The sequence below is a fragment of the Mastacembelus armatus genome, chromosome 10 (genome assembly GCF_900324485.2).
Source record: "Mastacembelus armatus chromosome 10, fMasArm1.2, whole genome shotgun sequence".
In the NCBI taxonomy this organism is placed as follows: domain Eukaryota; kingdom Metazoa; phylum Chordata; class Actinopteri; order Synbranchiformes; family Mastacembelidae; genus Mastacembelus; species Mastacembelus armatus.
In genome coordinates, this window is record NC_046642.1 from 26,686,803 (window position 1) to 26,705,787 (window position 18,985).

At 42.1% G+C, this 18,985-nt stretch overlaps 2 protein-coding genes across 5 annotated transcripts in view; one reads left to right on the forward strand and one right to left on the reverse strand.

Annotated features, from left to right (window-relative positions):
• Window positions 1-1,355: 1,355 nt before the first annotated feature.
• Window positions 1,356-3,720, reverse strand: LOC113144128 (protein PELPK1-like). The gene is made up of 4 exons (XM_026329871.1): window positions 3,684-3,720; window positions 3,233-3,636; window positions 2,951-3,120; window positions 1,356-2,382 (listed from the first exon to the last, which is right to left on the reverse strand). Exons 1-4 carry the CDS (start codon window positions 3,718-3,720, stop codon window positions 1,356-1,358), a joined length of 1,638 nt encoding a protein of 545 aa, XP_026185656.1.
• A 1,702-nt stretch (window positions 3,721-5,422) lies between these two features.
• Window positions 5,423-18,985, forward strand: part of csnk1a1 (casein kinase 1, alpha 1) — a 31,491-nt gene continuing 17,928 nt past the window's right edge. For 3 of the 4 annotated variants that reach the window (XM_026329853.2, XM_026329855.2, XM_026329854.2), the window contains exons 1-2: window positions 5,423-6,156; window positions 6,393-6,499. In XM_026329853.2, coding sequence (XP_026185638.1) covers window positions 6,034-6,156; window positions 6,393-6,499 — 230 coding nt within the window. In that variant the 5' untranslated portion in view covers window positions 5,423-6,033. The remainder of the gene's footprint in view (window positions 6,157-6,392; window positions 6,500-18,985) is intronic. The other variant, XM_026329856.2, reaches the window with a different exon arrangement.

An 18,985-nucleotide genomic window follows, 5' to 3' on the forward strand; every position in this document is an offset into this window, starting at 1 on the left:
GTGGAATCCGCTAAAGTGGTAATTTGCATGACTTAAACTTAAATATACTGTCCCACATGACAGTTCAGACATTAAAAGCGAAGTGTATGCAAAGTGGAGAAGACCTAAAAGCGTAAGTGGAAACAATGCAAAAAGTTAAAGCCAAGTGGTGGTAGGACAGGGGGATTCATGACTGTGTCTACTAAGCTGGAAGAGTTCCTCAGAGCAATGTCAGAGTACTCTGTCCAAAAGAATCTTCTGATGATGCAAAACCTTTAAACTCCAGGGCTTCTGGTAAAGGACCTGAGGTTGAGGCAGACACATACCACCTGTAAATGTGAGAAGAAAACTAAACAGATAAGTGCAAAAAATAATTATGATAAACATAATGTTAAAATAAAAAAACAATTATGATTATGACAATGTCAAAATGTTGAAAGAAACCATTAAGCAGCAGTAATTAAGCGTCAGCAATTTTGTGTGTATAAAATCTACTAAATTTAGTCAAATAAGAATATTAATAAATCAAGAATTACCCTTGAGGACTGTCTTATCAGCAGCTTTGACTAAGCATGGTTTATACCTTTGTGTTGGAAAAGAACAGTAACAGATGATTTCCACCTTAACAAATAAAATATGTCGAAAAATCCAAATAATTTAAGGAATTTATTTTTAGCCTCAGATTTTAAGGGACACAAGGTACTCAATGTATGACCTTAGTCTTTCTAATGTTGCGCCCTCGTGGCGGTAATAAGGAAAACGGAGGTGAGGACCCAAATGCTGGACAACAGGCGTTTATTTTCCGCTGCTTGGAGGTCAGGCAGACAGAGGAACAGAAACAATAACTCCTCGAACGAATATAACTTAAAATACTCACTTCAGCAGGTGTACAGTAAATAATGTTCTGGCAGGGAACAAAGGGAAACGGAGAACTTAAATACTAGAACACAAAACACAGGTGAAAGCAATCTACTAATGACACTGAACATAAAGGCACCTGGAACAAGACACAGAACAGAAACAGGAAATTAACCAAAATAAAGTGCAAAACCGGAAACCAAGACTCGGGGCCTAACAGTACCCCCCCTAAAAAGGCCGGCTCCCAGACGTCCCATCACAAAGTTCGGGGTGGGAGGGCGGGAGCAAAGTTCCATACTAAGCCCCACACAGGGCAGAGTCTTGGGTCGCTCTGGGGATTGACCCCTGGGGCACAAAAACGTCCGAGGCCGTTCGGGAGGACGGCCTCGCGGGCAGGCGTGGGTCCGAAGCCGCTCGGGAGGACGGCCTCGCGGGCAGGCGTGGGTCCGAAGCCGTTCCGGGAAGTCTGGAGACTCTGGACGCGGCGGCAGACGAGGCGGCGCTGGGGACCCTGGAGATTATGGTGGCTGCTGCCTCAGCGGTGGCTGGTCGGGGAACTCCACTGGCGACCGCTGCGGCTCAGGGAACTCGGCTGGCTGCCGCGTCGGCGGTGGCTGGTCAGGGAACTCGGCTGGCTGCTGCGTCAGCTGTGGCTGGACATCAGGCAGCTGCGGCGGCTCAGGGACATCAGGCAGCTGCGGCGGCTCAGGGACATCAGGCAGCTGCGGCGGCGGCTCAGGGACATCAGGCAGCTGCGGCGGCGGCTCAGGGACATCAGGCAGCTGCGGCAGCTGCGGCGGCTCAGGGACATCGGGCAGCTGCGGCGGGTCAGGGACATCGGGCAGCTGCGGCGGCGGCGGCTCAGGGACATCGGGGAGCTGCTGCGGCAGCTCAGGACACTCGGGATACTCGGGAAGCTGCTGCGGCAGCTCAGGACACTCGCGATACTCGGGAAGCTGCTGCGGCAGCTCAGGACACTCGCGATACTCGGGAAGCTGCTGCGGCAGCTCAGGACACTCGCGATACTCGGGAAGCTGCTGCGGCAGCTCAGGACACTCGCGATACTCGGGAAGCTGCTGCGGCAGCTCAGGACACTCGCGACACTCGGGAAGCTGCTGCGGCAGCTCAGGACACTCGCGATACTCGGGAAGCTGCTGCGGCAGCTCAGGACACTCGCGATACTCGGGAAGCTGCTGCGGCAGCTCCGGATCCTCGGGATACTCGGAAAGCTGCTGCGGCAGCTCCGGACACTCGGGATACTCGGGAAGCTGCTGCGGCAGCTCAGGATACTCAGGATACTCAGACAGTTGCGGCAGCGGCTCGGGCTCTGGCTCTGACTGTAGCGGCTGAGGCGGTTCAGGGACATCAGGCAGCTGCAGCTTGGGACACTCGGGATACTCGGGGAGCTGCTGCGGCAACTCAGGACACTCAGGATACTCTGGAAGCTGCTGCAGGATACTCAGGATACTCAGGATACGCAGACAGCTGCGGCAGCGGCTCGGTCTCTGGCTCCGACTGTAGCGGCTGAGGCGGCTCGGGCTCGGGCTGCTGAGGAGGCTCGGGCTCGGGCTCGGGCTGCTGAGGAGGCTCTGGCTCGGGCTCGGGCTGCTGAGGAGGCTCTGGCTCGGGCTCGGGCTGCTGAGGAGGCTAGGCTCTGGCTCGGGCTCGGGCTGCTGAGGAGGCTCTGGCTCGGGCTCGGGCTGCTGAGGAGGCTCTGGCTCGGGCTCGGGCTGCTGAGGAGGCTCTGGCTCGGGCTCGGGCTGCTGAGGAGGCTCTGGCTCGGGCTCGGGCTGCTGAGGAGGCTCTGGCTCGGGCTCGGGCTGCTGAGGAGGCTCTGGCTCGGGCTCGGGCTGCTGAGGAGGCTCGGGCTCGGGCTCGGGCTGCTGAGAGGCTCGGGCTCGGGCCCGGGCTCGGGCTGCTGAGGAGGCCCGGGCTCGGGCCGGGCTCGGGCTGCTGAGGAGGCTCGGGCTCGGGCCCGGGCTCGGGCTGCTGAGGAGGCTCGGGCTCGGGCCCGGGCTCGGGCTGCTGAGGAGGCTCGGGCTCGGGCCCGGGCTGCTGAGGAGGCTCTGGCTCGGGCCCGGGCTCGGGCTGCTGAGGAGGCTCTGGCTCGGGCTCGGGCTGCTGAGGAGGCTCGGGCTCGGGCCCGGGCTCGGGCTGCTGAGGAGGCTCGGGCTCGGGCCCGGGCTCGGGCTGCTGAGGAGGCTCGGGCTCGGGCCCGGGCTCGGGCTGCTGAGGAGGCTCGGGCTCGGGCCCGGGCTCGGGCTGCTGAGGAGGCTCGGGCTGCTGAGGAGGTCAGGTAACCGGGACCGGCTCCGGAATCTCTGATGGGAGACGGCTGCTCGGGAAACGGCTGCTCGGGAAACTACGGCGGTTCTTCCAGCTGCTGGTGTTGAACCTCAGCGGGGATGGCTACGTCAGCACACTGAGGCTCCGGAGTCTGGATGGAGCCCTCAGCGGGGACGTCGTCGTCGGCCCACTGAGGCTCTGGCTCCTGCCTCTTAGGGCGACGGCGACGCCGGCGTAGAGGCATCCGGGATACCGGTCCAGGTGGTTGGGCAGCAGCGAGGGGAGCCAAATTCCAGGGAGCCAGGGGCTTCGCCTTCAGCTCCTGCCAGATGCCACGCGCCTCCGCCGGAGGGGTTGTGGCGGCTGGGACGCCGGGGACCGGGGATCTGGCGGCTGGGACGCCGGGGACCGGGGATCTGGCGGCTGGGACGCCGGGGACCGGGGATCTGGCGGCTGGGACGCCGGGGACCGGGGATCTGGCGGCTGGGACGCCGGGGACCGGGGATCTGGTGGCTGTAGGCGGCCGATAAACAGCCGAAGGAGCCCTACACACCAGCTACCCTCGGTGTCCGCTGGGTCCGTAGATGGCCGGAACATTCTGTTGCGCCCTCGTGGCGGTAATAAGAAAAACGGAGGTGAGGACCCAAATGCTGGACAACAGGCGTTTATTTTCTGCTGCTTGGCGGTCAGGCAGACAGAGGAACAGAAACACAATAACTCCTCGAACAAATAGAACTTAAAATATTCACTTCAGCAGGGGTACAGTAAATAATGTTCTGGCAGGGAACAAAGGTAAACGGAGAACTTAAATACTAGAACACAAAACACAGGTGAAAGCAATCTACTAATGACACTGAACATAAAGGCACCTGGAACAAGACACAGAACAGAAACAGGAAATTAACCAAAATAAAGTGCAAAACCGGAAACCAAGACTCGGGGCCTAACATCTAAGAGATCAAAGACCAAAGATTTTTTATTGTCACTTTCTCTAGATGTCCTGTACAGGGGAATCAAAACTACTGCTCTCTCACATCTGTGTTGAACATGTAATAAAATTAGACTAACAATAGAGATAAAATAAGTAGCATAAAAAATAGAAATTGTTGAAGATACAAATGGCACAGTATACACTAAACTATACTAAATACAATACGTTGCAAAGTACGTTATAAGTTTAGTACAATAAGACAATCTAGTCTTACTAAAACGTCGACTTTTGCATTGTCACTGCTTTGACACGGCGTCAAGGTACTGCAAACCACTGTGCTGTTTTCCACTGTGGAAAACTTTATGCGTAATTCTCAAACTGGTCTTACTCGGTTGTGTTTGATTTTCTCACCTGTTCGTGAAGCAGCATGCCACACCAATGTGGTCCCCACCCTTACGGTGCGTTCATGTAATAAAAAGAACAGTAGAAACTCCGGCACTTGAATTGGAAATGTTCACACAAAATTAAAACATTGTTACACTGCACTACTAATCCATTTCATGTGAATCAGAACTAAATTAAAATTAGCCTTTGTTGTGCTGTATTGTATAGTCGGTTTATTAGTGTTAATATAAGATTTCATTTAGACTTCCTGCATTGGTCACTTTACTGAAACTACATTAAGAAATATAAGTTAAATATAACACTGCACTATCCTACTTTTCCCTATACTCGGTTTGTGCTGTGAGACTCTCAAGATGGATAAAATTTAATATCTTTTCTAGCTAATAAAGGTGTGTGTCCACCTGGAAAAAGACGAGTAAAAAAACATCTTTCATATGACAAGAAATAAAAGAAGTAAACTGCCCTTTATATTGTTAAGCTTAGATTATTGTATATGCCAGTTAATGATAATATAGGTAGCTATATTTTGTGGGCATCTTTTTGGGACATTATCATGTAAGAAAAACACCCAGACAGTGAGAAAACAAATCAAGACAAGAAAAAACTAAAGAGCACAATATTCAGCTGAAAACTCTTGCAGCCGGGTGACTAACTGTACCTGACGCAGTCTCCAGCACCGTTAATGTTTGTTTAATCTTAACTTAAAATTAAAATTTGGGTGTAAAGGTATTCAAGGGAATAACAGTACATGACAAAAATAAACAGAAAGGATGCTCTATACCAAGCAAAACCTTCTGTAAAATAATTCACGTCTTAACTTTGCCCTTGTTGACTGTGCACATAGTGAACAATATAAACAATCAGTTTCCCTTTTCGGTCACATTTGTGACTTTGCTGTGACATTATTGCGCATTGTTTGTATTATTTCCGACGACACGTGAAGGTATCATGAGATAGCTAATCGCTTCCAACAGCAACCAGCTGAGAGAAAGGGTAGAGAAGACAAGATGGCGGCGTGAGTGGGTTGCGCTTTGTACAAGACGGTTGCGACCCTCGAAATATACCAAAAACGCCTCTAGACGACTGAAGAGCAACAACACAACTGAAGTGTAATTGAAACGGCATCTCTTGCTCCCCAGGACGGAGGAGGTCCGGGCAATTTTTTCCGTGACGGTCCTTGCGAGAGCGTTAGCTTGATGCTAACGTTAGCTAGCGTTGGATTGGATTGAGTAGCTGCTACTTCGAGGTAGCTCGGTGGTTGAAGGCCGCAAGTTTTATTCGGATTGAGTTTTTGATGTATGTACTTCGATACCAGAACGGTATTCGTTTTTTCCGAAGGGGCTTATTTTAACAAAGAATCGTTGTAGATAGTAGTCTATCGACAAAACGAATTAAGGCCAAAAGAAATCTGTTTTCCAAGTTGTTTGCCCTGTTCGCTGCAATTCGTTGGTAATATATGTAGTAACAGCTACACCAACAGGACAAGACTCTTATGTTCTGCTGACAATTGGGCTAGACTGACATACAGAATTTACTAAAACGAATCAAGTGGAATTTATCATTTGGTGGATATTATGGCGAGCAGCAGTGGCTCCAAAGCCGAATTCATAGTCGGTGGAAAATACAAGCTTGTCAGAAAAATTGGATCAGGATCTTTCGGCGACATATATCTGGCCATCAACATCACAAATGGAGAGGTAATGTTCTGCTTAATAAACAAATGTTTCTTTTCTTACAGGAAATCTGGTAACGTTAAGACATTTTTCCAACAAGGTAACGGATAGCAGCTCTATGGCTATGGGGCAATAAAATGTGTCTAGATTTGCGACAGGATGCAAGAACTGACATGGCCCTTAAAGTTAGTGTAACTGGTGCTCTGACAACAGAGCTATAAATACCAAAATATAAATGTTTCTCTGTGTGGTATTTTCAGGAGGTAGCTGTAAAACTGGAGTCACAAAAAGCCAGACATCCACAGTTGTTATATGAGAGCAAGCTGTACAAAATCTTACAAGGTGGTGTCGGGATCCCACACATCAGGTAAGGGGAAATCTGTTACGTTGTCCTTAACAATAATAAAGTGACACATTTGTGTTATGTTTTATTCTGTACCCATGTTGGTAACCGCTTTTGTAAGAAAAAGGGGGAAATTGATGATAAAGTGGCACCAGCCTTGGCGTTAGGCCTGCTAATCAACCTAACACTATCCAGTCCTTTCGAATAACGATATGTTTTCCACCGACGCTGCAAAATAGTCACGTTTACTGTCACACTCTAAAAGTGTCATTTTAGTTGCTCTGTATTGTCCCTGTTTTAACCACTGTGGTACACTTTTATCGCGAATAATAGTTGTTAGGTATGAGGAAAAGGAACTATGTGGTTGGAAATGGCCGCTCTTCTTTTGTTGTGTTAGCTCCCAACATGTCTTCCTCTACTGTATTAGAAAATGGCGGCGGAGCACAGGAGCGAAAACAAGCCTCACGATACAAGTATATTTTCACCGCGTGTTTTCAGCCCATATGTGGCCTTGTCTGATTCTGTAACGGGTCACAGACTGTTTTTTTGTGTTGAAGTAAGGGCAAGTAGTAATGTTGAGGATACACGCCGTGGCCCACTTCCACACTAGAAGTATTGCTTGGATACAGTTTTGCTGCTATCGTTAATGTTGTTAGTAATGGGCCTATGAAATTGATATGTCGATGCAGATCAGTTGCTGGCACCTTTTGTAGCCTGTGGTATTTGTTTGTTTTCTGAATAAAAAGGACAGGGTTGTTTACATGCTGTTGTGAAGACAGACAGCATTACTAGTCACTGACTGTTCAAAAGTGAGCCTGCATTATAACAGCGATATTATACAAGACTTACATTAGTGACATTTGCAGTTCTGTAACACTGTCCTACAGTGTCATAAACAGCTGAATTGCTAAACTGTGTCTGAATTAAGTCTGTGCAAAAAATGCTTTTTTAAGGATAAAATAAAAATAATAGAAGTTCATACCACAACAGTTAACTTTGTGGTACCTTTGTAAAAGTTTGACCAACCCTTATCAAGCTGCTGTATTTTCACAATTTGTCTAAAACCTTACGTTTTCCATTCTTTCATACATACCTACTGCAGTCTTTCAACAAAACCTAATTTCTCCTTGTTCAGTAAGTGTTGAGGCACTCTCACCAGCTGTTAGCAGTTACTTTGTGTACATTCTCTTGAAATAGTACAAATCTGACTAACATCTCAAGCAGTATAGAAGAGGAACTCTTTAATTGACTGCAGTAGAGTTGGAGTAAGTTGGAATGAAGACTGGTTGTTGTACTACACTTTTAAAGTAATGTTGCACATCATAGCATGATTTTACTAGTAGTAGTACTTCTTGTTTTCCGCGTCAGTGTGAGTCTTCTGTATTCCACTAGGTTAAATTGTTTAGACTTTTTCATTTTACCAGCACATTCAACAAAGTTTGAGTTTTATAATTGCGAATTGGAATGTATGGGGAGTTGCAGTGACTTGAAAGAATGCTGAATCCTTGTGCTTACACAGCGATGACAAATTATTAGTACTGTTTATTAAATTGCTTTTACAGCTTATGGAAATCCAGTCTGAGATTGACTTGATTTTGCTTTAGGAAAAATCTTTGTCCATGTATGAGCAGAATCTGCAAAGGACTTAAAGACATACATGAACTAACCTAGTTTCCAAGTCATGTTAAGTGAGAATCCAGAAAAGTTCATTTCTGAAAACCTATTTAATACTGATGTCAGCTTATACAATTCCATGGTTAGAAAAATTAATACTTTTCATTAAGCATAACTGCTATTTCAGGACAAAATAGCTTCCTATGTAACTGGTAGAAATGACTGGCAGGGAAATGGACAAAAAAAATAAATACTGGCATTGCCTGGTGTCAGTTTTCCTTCCCAGTTCTATATTTGTCTAACAGCACTAATGGCCATATACAGTATGGCTGGCACATGTCTGACTAGAGACAATGACTTTGAAGACACTAAAGCAGGGTGACTTGAAACTTGAACTCTGAACACGCATCTTCTTTACAGATTAACCTGCTTTGCAAGGCATTTTTGTATCAACCTTTAGACCACTTAACAATCCTAATACTGGCAGCTTAAGTTGTACTGATGGGCAAAACTAGTATCACTATGACCAATGGGAGGCAGTGTTAATAACTAGTATTTTGAAGTTAAAGAACACAATTAAGGATGTGTGTGTGGCCTCTGCCTGCCCTTTAGTGACCTGTATTCAAACACTGTCATATATAATGCATACTGTTTTTATTTTGATGGCTAGAAAATGCTCAACTTTTAGGACAGTGAGTCTCAGCTGAGAAAGTCGGCCACGTTTCGGGTTGTTTTGCAGTTTCTAAAGCAGGACTTTTTGACTTTTACTGTAATGCATGCAATGACTGGTGATTGAATCTTTTTTTCTATTGATGCTAGTTTCATGTTGCTGCATATTCCTGTCTAACCTGCTTATCCTGTTGCCCATCCTCCACTCTTACTACAAGCTGGCTTACCTTTTATGCTCACACTATCTTTCATAGTCTTTTCCTCATTCTTGCTTAACACCTACCATCCTTTTGGTGCTGCTTAAGGAACTGTGCCTAAGGGTAAATTATCATTTTAAGCAGTTGGAAAAAGTCTAGTATGTGTGGCACATAGTATCTCACATGAAGCACATGCAACGGTTTCATTTGTGTCTGTACCGGGCTTGTATTTACTTGCTCACTGGAAGCAATTTAATATAGAACACAGAGATGAGTCTTCAAGGAGAAGGGAAATCTGTGGGCCGAAAGTGACAGAATGTCGTATAACTTGATCATAAAACAGTTCAGTAGGAGTGATGTAACTATATATTTATTTTAATTATATTTGTCTAAAATAACAGTATTAGCCTATTAGTAGATCATTCACTGTTTATAGTTAATGTTCTGAGATTACTGTAATATTGTTTAGGGCAGCAATAATATTTTTTCTTTCACATTTAACCAAATGGACAAGGTTTTTTTTTTTTTTTTTTTTTTTTTTTTTTTTATACTCCCCCCATACAGTTCTCATTGAACTGATGTCTATGTGTTTACTTCTAAAGATTACATTTTCACTTTTGGTAGGCTGTCTGTCCATTACAAATTTGGTTTTGAAAAACCTCTAAAGTCTTACACTTATTTATACCGGTGGATACTCTGGGTATCCACCCATGGAAAAAGTTAAAAGAGAAAGGTTTGCTGTTGTATCTTTCCATTTTACTCTTTAAAACTCTATATCAAGATAATGACTGCACACACCAAAGAAATGTATTAAATGACATTAAATTTTGTGGAATGATGTTTCGATTCATTTTGGACCTTTGTCACCTGACATATTTTCTGGGCTATACGTCGCACTGAAACGTTAGTTGCTCAAAACGTATTGCTTTGGTGTGTAGGTTACATACTTCAACTGCATTTGGAAGTCTGAGACATAGCTTTGTTTTATGTAAATGTTTTGACTTCCCTCCCAAAGTATTATTTTTAATGTCTTTGTGAGGGTCAAGGCTTAAGGTCAAATAATTGGGCTGATTTTTAACATAATTACATCAGCTGACTGATGGCTGAGCATACTAAGCTGGTTAACAGGTACTTGCATCCGTGGGCAGCCCAGCGTTGTTGTGGAACACATGTAACATGCTCCCTAAAAATAGTAATGACTTATCAATGTTAATAGGCCTGTTATTAACCAATATTAGATTTTGCAAATATGGTCATTTTTTTTGGATTTGTAATTCTCCATGCATGTAAAAGCAACATAGAAGTAGTAGATGGCAGTGGATGTCATGGTAGAGATTGAGATCACAGTTACTTGTTCTCACTGTCAGCATTTGTTTAAAGTGATCATTACTGTGACTTAGCAAGCATGTGATTATACAGTTTGTCAAACATTAGCTGACTTAGTTGCACACTTGCAAGGTAATGAGCTATTGTAACTGAGGCTCTTTACTTTAAGTAGAGATGAAATAGCGCTAATGAGCAGTATAAAACATTGCAATTATTATTCATTAACAAATGAAAGAAAATTCAGTTCTATGTTTACATTAAACGTAATGGTAACCTTGCCTCCATATGGCTAAATTGCATACATCAACATGACCACATGTTTATGCTAAACTCTAACTCCTAGTGTAACACAAGTGAAAATGCTGTCCAAAAGAAAGAGCTATATTGCACATTTCAAGCTGCAGGTAATAAAGTATGCAGCTGAAACAAAGTTTGGAGTGAGTGTTGGCATTCAGGCAACCTGACAGATAAGGCGGAGATGCTGTTTTAGTGCAGTTTTTTAATGTTACTTGACATGGATGAATGAATTTTGTAATGCACTTCTGTTCATTATTACCTAGCCTATGTTCTTCATTGGATAATTTAGACTGTAATTAGTATAGTTAGAAATGCAACTTATGTTTTGTTTTTGTTTTTTTTCTCTTTTTCTTTCTGTTCAACAAAGCTGTTCTTACTAAAAGTGACTTATACTCTGGTGTGATTTATAGCCCAGAAAATACGGTATCTGACTGCTTGGACTAGCAACCCAATGTTAATTGAAGGGGAGGGAATCACCAGAAAGAGCACTAGGCATAAGGCACTGAATATGTATAACAATTCTCGTTAGCAGCTGATCACAGGCAATGTAAATGCCTAGTAAAAGAATATCAGCCAAAGAAATTCGGCATCCTATATCAGCCATTTCTAAAAAATCGACATTGGCCATGGAAAAAGCAGTATTGGTCGACCTCTAGTCAAAAGGAACATTTTTGTAGTTCTTAGAAGCTTTGGAGGAAGTTCCCCTTTTTTGTTTGTCTCTGCACCACAAGACCTGAAAACTATAATAGTTCTAAAAACACTGTTTTGGAGGACTTTTTATTTTTTTTAAAGCTCCACAGTAGGTACTTCTCAGTACAATAAAAGCTGTAAGTGCCATTATCTCAATTTATTCAGCGTGTAATCGTTAGGTTGCAGAACTTCAAAAATTTTAATCAAATTTCTAAATTCATTCGTACTCCATCTAATTTCAGATATTGTTGGGAAAGATAGCACTGTTGTCGGAATTCTAATAAATGTCTTGTCAGGTTTCTTCACTTTCACTCTTCATCTGTACTCCAGAGACTGTGCTGCTATTCTGTCATTTGAAGCTGACCACCTGGTTCTTTTCTTTTTTCATTTTCAATTTTTTTTTTTTCTCTGCCATTAACCCTTTGACTTGCTTTAATTGCTTTGTCTTTTTCTCACCTTTGCATTAGCAAAATGCAGTTCTATTTCCTGTTATGCAGTATTAGATAATGCTTCTGTGGGCCTCCTTACAATCACAGTAACAGTTTGTGTAAGAAGTTGGAGCATCTATAAAGCACAAATTTTTCATGTTTTATGTGTAAATTGTTTTTTAAGCCCTTAGTATTTTAAATCCTAGCGTTGTATCAGTTCCGATTAATCACTGGACTTGACTGGTTAAATGTCAGTCAAAACTAAAATAGTAGCGTATGTATGGACAATACTTTAAAATGTTATTTACTCCAGGCCATTTTGCACATCCCGATTCCACATCAAAAGTGTGACCAGCAGCATATACTAGCTATAGTGAATGAGATTCAAATATTTGTGCATTTGTCATGCATATAGTTCCTATGTCTTTCTTCTTTAATAGGTACAGAGTTGCAGTTCAGAATACTCCGCATTATAGCATTACTGACAGACTGTAGATGCGTAGAGCAGTAAATGACTACACAAACTCTTACTCTGGTGATCAGCACTCTTAAAGGTTTACTGTGAGATATTTAGTGATCTATTAGAAGAAATGGGATACCGTGTTCATAATTATGTTGTCATTAGTGTGTAGTCACTATAAAATACCTACCACTGCATTTTCTTAATCTTAGAATGAGCCTTTTAACCTTTGTCTTGGGTAATTTTGGCTGTTTTTGACAACTTTTGATTTTGCCTATATATTTTACCTTAAAATGTTTTTCTTTTTTTTTTCTTTTCTCAGCACAACCTCACTTATCTGACTTGGATTCATATATACATACTTTTCTAACACATTGGACCCAAAAAATACATAATAAATTGGAAAATTATGCTCTTTTTATTCTGGGGAAAAAACACATATATGCTTAAAGCATTTCTATGGTAAATGTGAACATATGGAAAAATTAAGGAAACAAGCTATATGTCACTATTCACAACAACAACAAAAAAAGCCTGTGCAGCAGAATATGTAAATAGACAAATTTACATGGCTTACAGCTTTACTACTACTAAAACCATAGTTGTACACAATTAGAAATAAACTTGAATACATGTCATGCATCCCCAAAGTGGGTAATAACTGAAATCAAAGTATATAAAACTATTTATAACATAGAGTGGGTACAGAAAGTATTCAGACCCCTTTAAATTTTTCACTCTTTGTGTCATTGCAGCCATTTGCCAAAATCAAAAAAGTTCATTTTATTTCTCATTAATGTACACGCAGCACCCCATCTTGACAGAAAAAACCAGAAATGTAGAAATTTCTGCAAATTTATTTTAAAAAAAAAACTGAAATATCACATGGTCATAAGTATTCAGACCCTTTGCAGTGACACTCATATTTAACTCACATGCTGTCCATTTCTTCTGATCCTCCTTGAGATGGTTCTGCGCCTTCATTGGAGTCCAGCTGTGTTTAATTAAACTGATTGGACTTGATTAGGAAAGGCACACACCTGTCTATATAAGACCTTACAGCTCACAGTGCATGTCAGAGCAAATGAGAATCACGAGGTCGAAGGAAAACTGCCCAAGGAGCTCAGAGACAGAATTGTGGCAAGGCACAGATCTGGCCAAAGTTACAAAAGAATTTCTGCAGCACTCAAGGTTCCTAAGAGCACAGTGGGCTCCATAATCCTCAAATGGAAAAAGTTTGGGACGACCAGAACTCTTCCTAGACCTGGCCGTCCAGCCAAACTGAGCAATCGTGGGAGAAGAGCCTTGGTGAGAGAGGTAAAGAAGAACCCAAAGATCACTGTGGCTGAGCTCCAGAGATGCAGTAGGGAGATGGGAGAAAGTTCCACAAAGTCAACTATCACTGCAGCCCTCCACCAGTCGGGGCTTTATGGCAGAGTGGCCCGACGGAAGCCTCTCCTCAGTGCAAGACACATGAAAGCCCGCATAGTTTGCCAAAAAACACATGAAGGACTCCCAGACCATGAGAAATAAGATTCTCTGGTCTGATGAGACCAAGATTGAACTTTTTGGCGTTAATTCTAAGCGGTATGTGTGGAGAAAACCAGGCACTGCTCATCACCTGTCCAATACAATCCGTACAGTGAAACATGGTGGTGGGAGCATCATGTTGTGGGGGTGTTTTTCAGCTGCAGGGACAGGACGACTGGTTGCAATTGAAGGAAAGACGAATTTGGCCAAGTACAGAGATATCCTGGAAGAAAACCTCTTTTGGTCCTCTTTTGGTGCTCAGGACCTCAGACTGGACCGAAGGTTCACCTTATAACAGGACAATGACCCTAAGCACGCAGCTAAAATAACAAAGGAGTGGCTTTGGAACAACTCTGTGACCGTTCTTGACTGGCCCAGCCAGATCCCTGACCTAAACCCAATTGAGCATCTCTGGAGAGACCTGAAAATGGCTGTCCACCAACGTTCACCATCCAACCTGACAGAACTGGAGAGGATCTGCAAGGAAGAATGGCAGAGGATCCCCAAATCCAGGTGTGAAAAACTTGTTGCATCATTCCCAAGAAGACTCATGGCTGTACTAGCTCAAAAGGGTGCTTCTACTCAATACTGAGCACAGGGTCTCAATACTTATGACCATGTGATATTTCAGTTTTTCTTTTTTAATAAAGTTGCAGAAATTTCTACATTTCTGGTTTTTTCTGTCAAGATGGGGTGCTGAGTGTACATTAATGAGAAATAAAATGAACTTTTTTGATTTTGGCAAATGGCTGCAATGACACAAAGAGTGAAAAATTTAAAGGGGTCTGAATACTTTCCGTACCCACTGTAAATCCTATTAGTGGGAATTAACAGAGCTGAGGGGTGGGTGTGCTCACTGAGGCAGTGGAGATCTGGACTTGCTTCACGTGCCACTCCTTTCCTTTGTCCTTGTAGACCTACATCTAATACTCTGTGGTTCTTGTTGTGGATGTGCACTTAAGTGGCTGCTGATGATTTTGTGCATGACAACAATACTACATATGAAAAATATATAAAAAATGAGTACAACTACAATATACCTACACATTGAGAAATATAAAAGTTTGTAAAGCATATAGAGAGTAATTGGTAAAATACTAGTAATAAATATTAAGAATAAATATTCATTATCTTATCTCCCATTGCCAAAAACAAAATGCAGATCTTCAATTTCATCAGATGCACTCGCTTTCTGGCTCTGATCGTTTTTCTCCGATAACAGCTTAGTAACTTACTGTAAGTTCAGCAGTTACTTCATTTTACTGAAATGAAACTCAAGTCTCTCTTTAAACTTCCACAACTCAGTCTCTGAACTTTATGCAAATTTGCATATCTCTCCCCATCTTTCTATCACTCAGTCCAAACACTGTTTGCACCTCTCCCACATTTCTAGTGTATTCAGACAGTAGAGCAGAGTTGGAAAAATCATTTTCATTTGATCATGCTAGCATGATCAGTGACTCCTAAGGGTTAAAACTACATAGAAGAAGCTGTCTTTTCATTTTGGCTATGTTGCGTCACACAGCATAAACTAGTACAGACTTGTAAATAGCCCGTTCGACATGGCTTGCATGGAGTCCCAGTGCATTTTCTGCAGCAGTAACTGGTCACTGGCTAACTGCAGCCATTTTCTCATATAGATTAGGGATTATAGGTTAGGGCGGCAACTAAGATTACTTTAATAATCGAATATTGGTCCGTTATGTTTTTTTCGTTAATCGTACTTATAGAGAAGCCTGTTACACTCATGACCCTTAGTTATAGTGATGTCACTTCCTGACAAATCAGTGGCCCGCAGTCTGACGTCACATTTTAGTATTGGCTTGGCACACTAGGTACCTCAGGTAAAGAGGTACTAAAAAAGTACCTGCTAGTAGGCACTGTGCCCCAATGGAAAACCCCATAAGTCTGTAGCTCTTTGAAATTGTCTTCACTATTTTTGAGTGTGGTAATCTTTCAAACACAGGTTTACCGTTAGGGGATAATACCTTGTAGCATTTACTTTTTTTTTTTTTTTTGTGGTTTTTTTTAATTGTTTTTAAAGTACCTCCTTGGCCGAGGTTCCAAGGGAGCTGAGCTGATGCTAAAATGTCACATCAACAGACTGTGGGCCACCAGTTGGACAGGGATTGATGTCACTGGAACAGTCATGAGCGCTACGTCTGACCATGTCCGAAATGAGAATCAGAAAGCTGGCATTTTTAAAAACCAGCAACAGTGACCATTTGTTTTTCCATTTTTAGTCTTTAGCAAAGCAAATGGCTAATGCTACCGGAAAGACACTGTGGTCCTATGAGGAGTTGTGGACATTTGTTTTGTGCTGCTGTGCTATGACAGCCCTGACCACATTAAAGTGTAGTTGGAGATTAGTGAACAGTGTCAGTTGTAATGGAAAATGACCTAAACTAGGGCTGAACGATTAATTACATTTGCAATTACCACCGCAGAGATGGCGATTACACTCCGTCACGTGATATGCAAGAGTTTAGCAGGCTGCAGAGGAAGAATAAAGTTGGCACGCTACACTACAGCTTAATCTGTTAAACAATGGCTTCAGCATCGACAGAACCTGACACTGCGGAAACTGCTTTAGTGCCGTTGTATGGAACTATTTGGGCTTTAAAAACGAAGATGCTGCACAGCGTCAGGTATTGTGCAAAACCTGCCTTACTAAGGTTGCTACCTCACGGGGCAATACTACTAACCTGATTCAGCATTTACAAAAACACCACAAAGTACTGTATGATAGTTGCATGGAAAAAATGCCGACCACCAGTGTGTTAAATAAGCCAAACTTTGTAAGTTTTACATGCTTACAAGGCTGGAAGTTCAACAAATCAGTCATTAGAGTGAGATTGTAGTTGATAAATAAAAATTTAATTTATATAAATTCTTGCATCATGGGATTTGATTGTAACATATAGGCCTGGTCTACAATGATTGCTTGTCATTGTCGAAAAATAATCCTATTGTAAATCGCAATATTGGTTTTAAAAAAAAAATAAAAAAAATCGCAATTAGATTATTTTCCAAAATCGTTCAGCCCTAACCTAAACTGAGTTGAGTAGAATTGAGCCGAGTAGTGCTAAAAAGTACCATCATCTGCATACCTTGTAGTTCATTTTTGTCTAGCAGATACGTTATGTATGCTAACAGCCTGGAACATGGATTGATTTAAACCATTTGCTTGTGGGTTCTTATGAGTGCATTCTGAATTTACCCCATGGTGGAGTAATAAAGTATCTATCTATTCATAAATTCAAACTGTTGGTGTTTGAAAACTCACGTTCCAGGTGCTCACAACAGGGCTGGATTTAGCGCAGTAAAAATACTGTCAAAATCCAGCTTCTGATTTTATTTTATTTTTTTAAATTTACGTTTTATTGGCTAATCATATTATAGTGTAGTGATTTCTTTAAAGCAATACTGTCGAATTTTGTTTTCAAGAAAGTTAACAGGGGCCTACTAAAGTGAATTTTTTTTTTTTTTTTTTTTTTTTTTTTTTTTTAATTTTAAAATTTTTTTTTTTTTTTTTTTTGGTTTTGTTTTAAAATAAGAACTGGACTATAAACATGAAACCCGATTACGAGTTAAGAATGGCTACTTGTAGTTGGGCGAAAATGCCCTGTAGGGCAGATTTAAAGAGAATTTGATTGTTAAATTATTGCAGTATAAACAAGATTTTAAATTTTCAATTGGGTAAATCACCATTAAAAACACAGATTATAATCTGTCTCCATACTCTTTTGCATTATATAGAGATGCACAGATTGCAATTTTCTTGGCCGATTCTGATTTCCAATTTTTCTGTGACCTGCCAATTCCGATTTCTTTTTTAAAAATGAACTGTAATGAAAGCAATATACAAATATATTTTCAATGAAATCTTTTATTTTATAATAAAAGAAAATATTAAACATTACAGGATCTTCTCACAGCAAAATAAAGTGCTTTGTGCCTTGAAACGATATAAAATGAGTTCCTGTATATAAATAACATAGCAGTTATACTAACAAAAATCTTTTCTCTATGAAATTATTTTATAACAAACAAAACTATTAAACATTACATTACGATGCAAAACCTGTTATTACCCAAACCCAACGCTGCAACAGTTTGTCAAATGTTGCCGCTAAGTTGGCAGCAGTATGGGACCCCTTAATTTCTTGACAGTGCAGAAGTAATTGTCACTGAAAATCTTTGTCAACCCAGTGAGCAGTCAGGCTCAACATTAACATTAAGCTAAAGTTACATGTCCAAATATCAGCAGTAAAAGTTATGGCTGCTTCAGGAACGGCTTTAGCAGTCTTTGTGTGTGTTCTGACACGAGGTTAAACAACTCGGGTAAGGCAACAATGGAAAAGTACCGCTAGCTTGGTGTAATGTGTTTTGGACTGAGGTAATTTATCAAATTTTGGAAACCTTTGTCTTCGACTATGGAGAATGGCTGGTCATCAAGTGCCATGAATTTCATAATTTTTCTTGTAATTGTTTGTCTTGTCACTGCTCATCCCAATAAAAGATAGCAGACGCTGCTGACTTCTGGCTGATGAGCTTTGGCATGGCCTGGGAGTGCTAGCTTTAGCCACTTTCACCTTTTCAAACTGGGCATATTCAGCTGAGTGATGGTGTTTTGAGTGTCTTAATAGGGTTGTTGTTCTGAACATTTTTGTGGTTGTTCTCCCACATTGATTTTTGGCATTACAAATGTCAAAAATGTCTTTGTCATATTCACTCACAGAGAAGAACTTCCACATCAGCGACATGTTTACACGTGACTGTGCGCTCGTGACGTCATTGCCTGCGTTGCTGGCAATAAAAGGATCACCTCAGAGTCAGCAAGACGTGAGACTGACTGGCCGGTCACGCGAAAAATCGTCCGATTCCGATGAGTGACCAGGCAAACGGTGCATCTCTAGTATTATACTCTGATCTACTAACTGCCTATGTGATATTGAAAAAGAGGAGGTAGTACAAGCTCTGATTGTAGCTGGACCAGATACTGGGGCAGTAGAACATAGCAGTTGTGAAATTAACTTATGCCAAAAGGGTTTTTTGACAGATGCATGGTGATGGCAAAATAAAACGGGTCTGTGGCTGATTTAATGTTTTTGTGTGAGACCTATACGTTGTTGAATGTCCTGATGTTTAACCCTCTGGGGTCTGAGGGGGTTTTGGGGGCCTGGACAAATTTTGACATGTCCTGACATTTGTGCTTTTTTCAGTGTCTTTTAAACATATTAATGTCAAGTCTAATAACACTGTAATCAGCACAAAATTGGCTACAATAATATGTGAG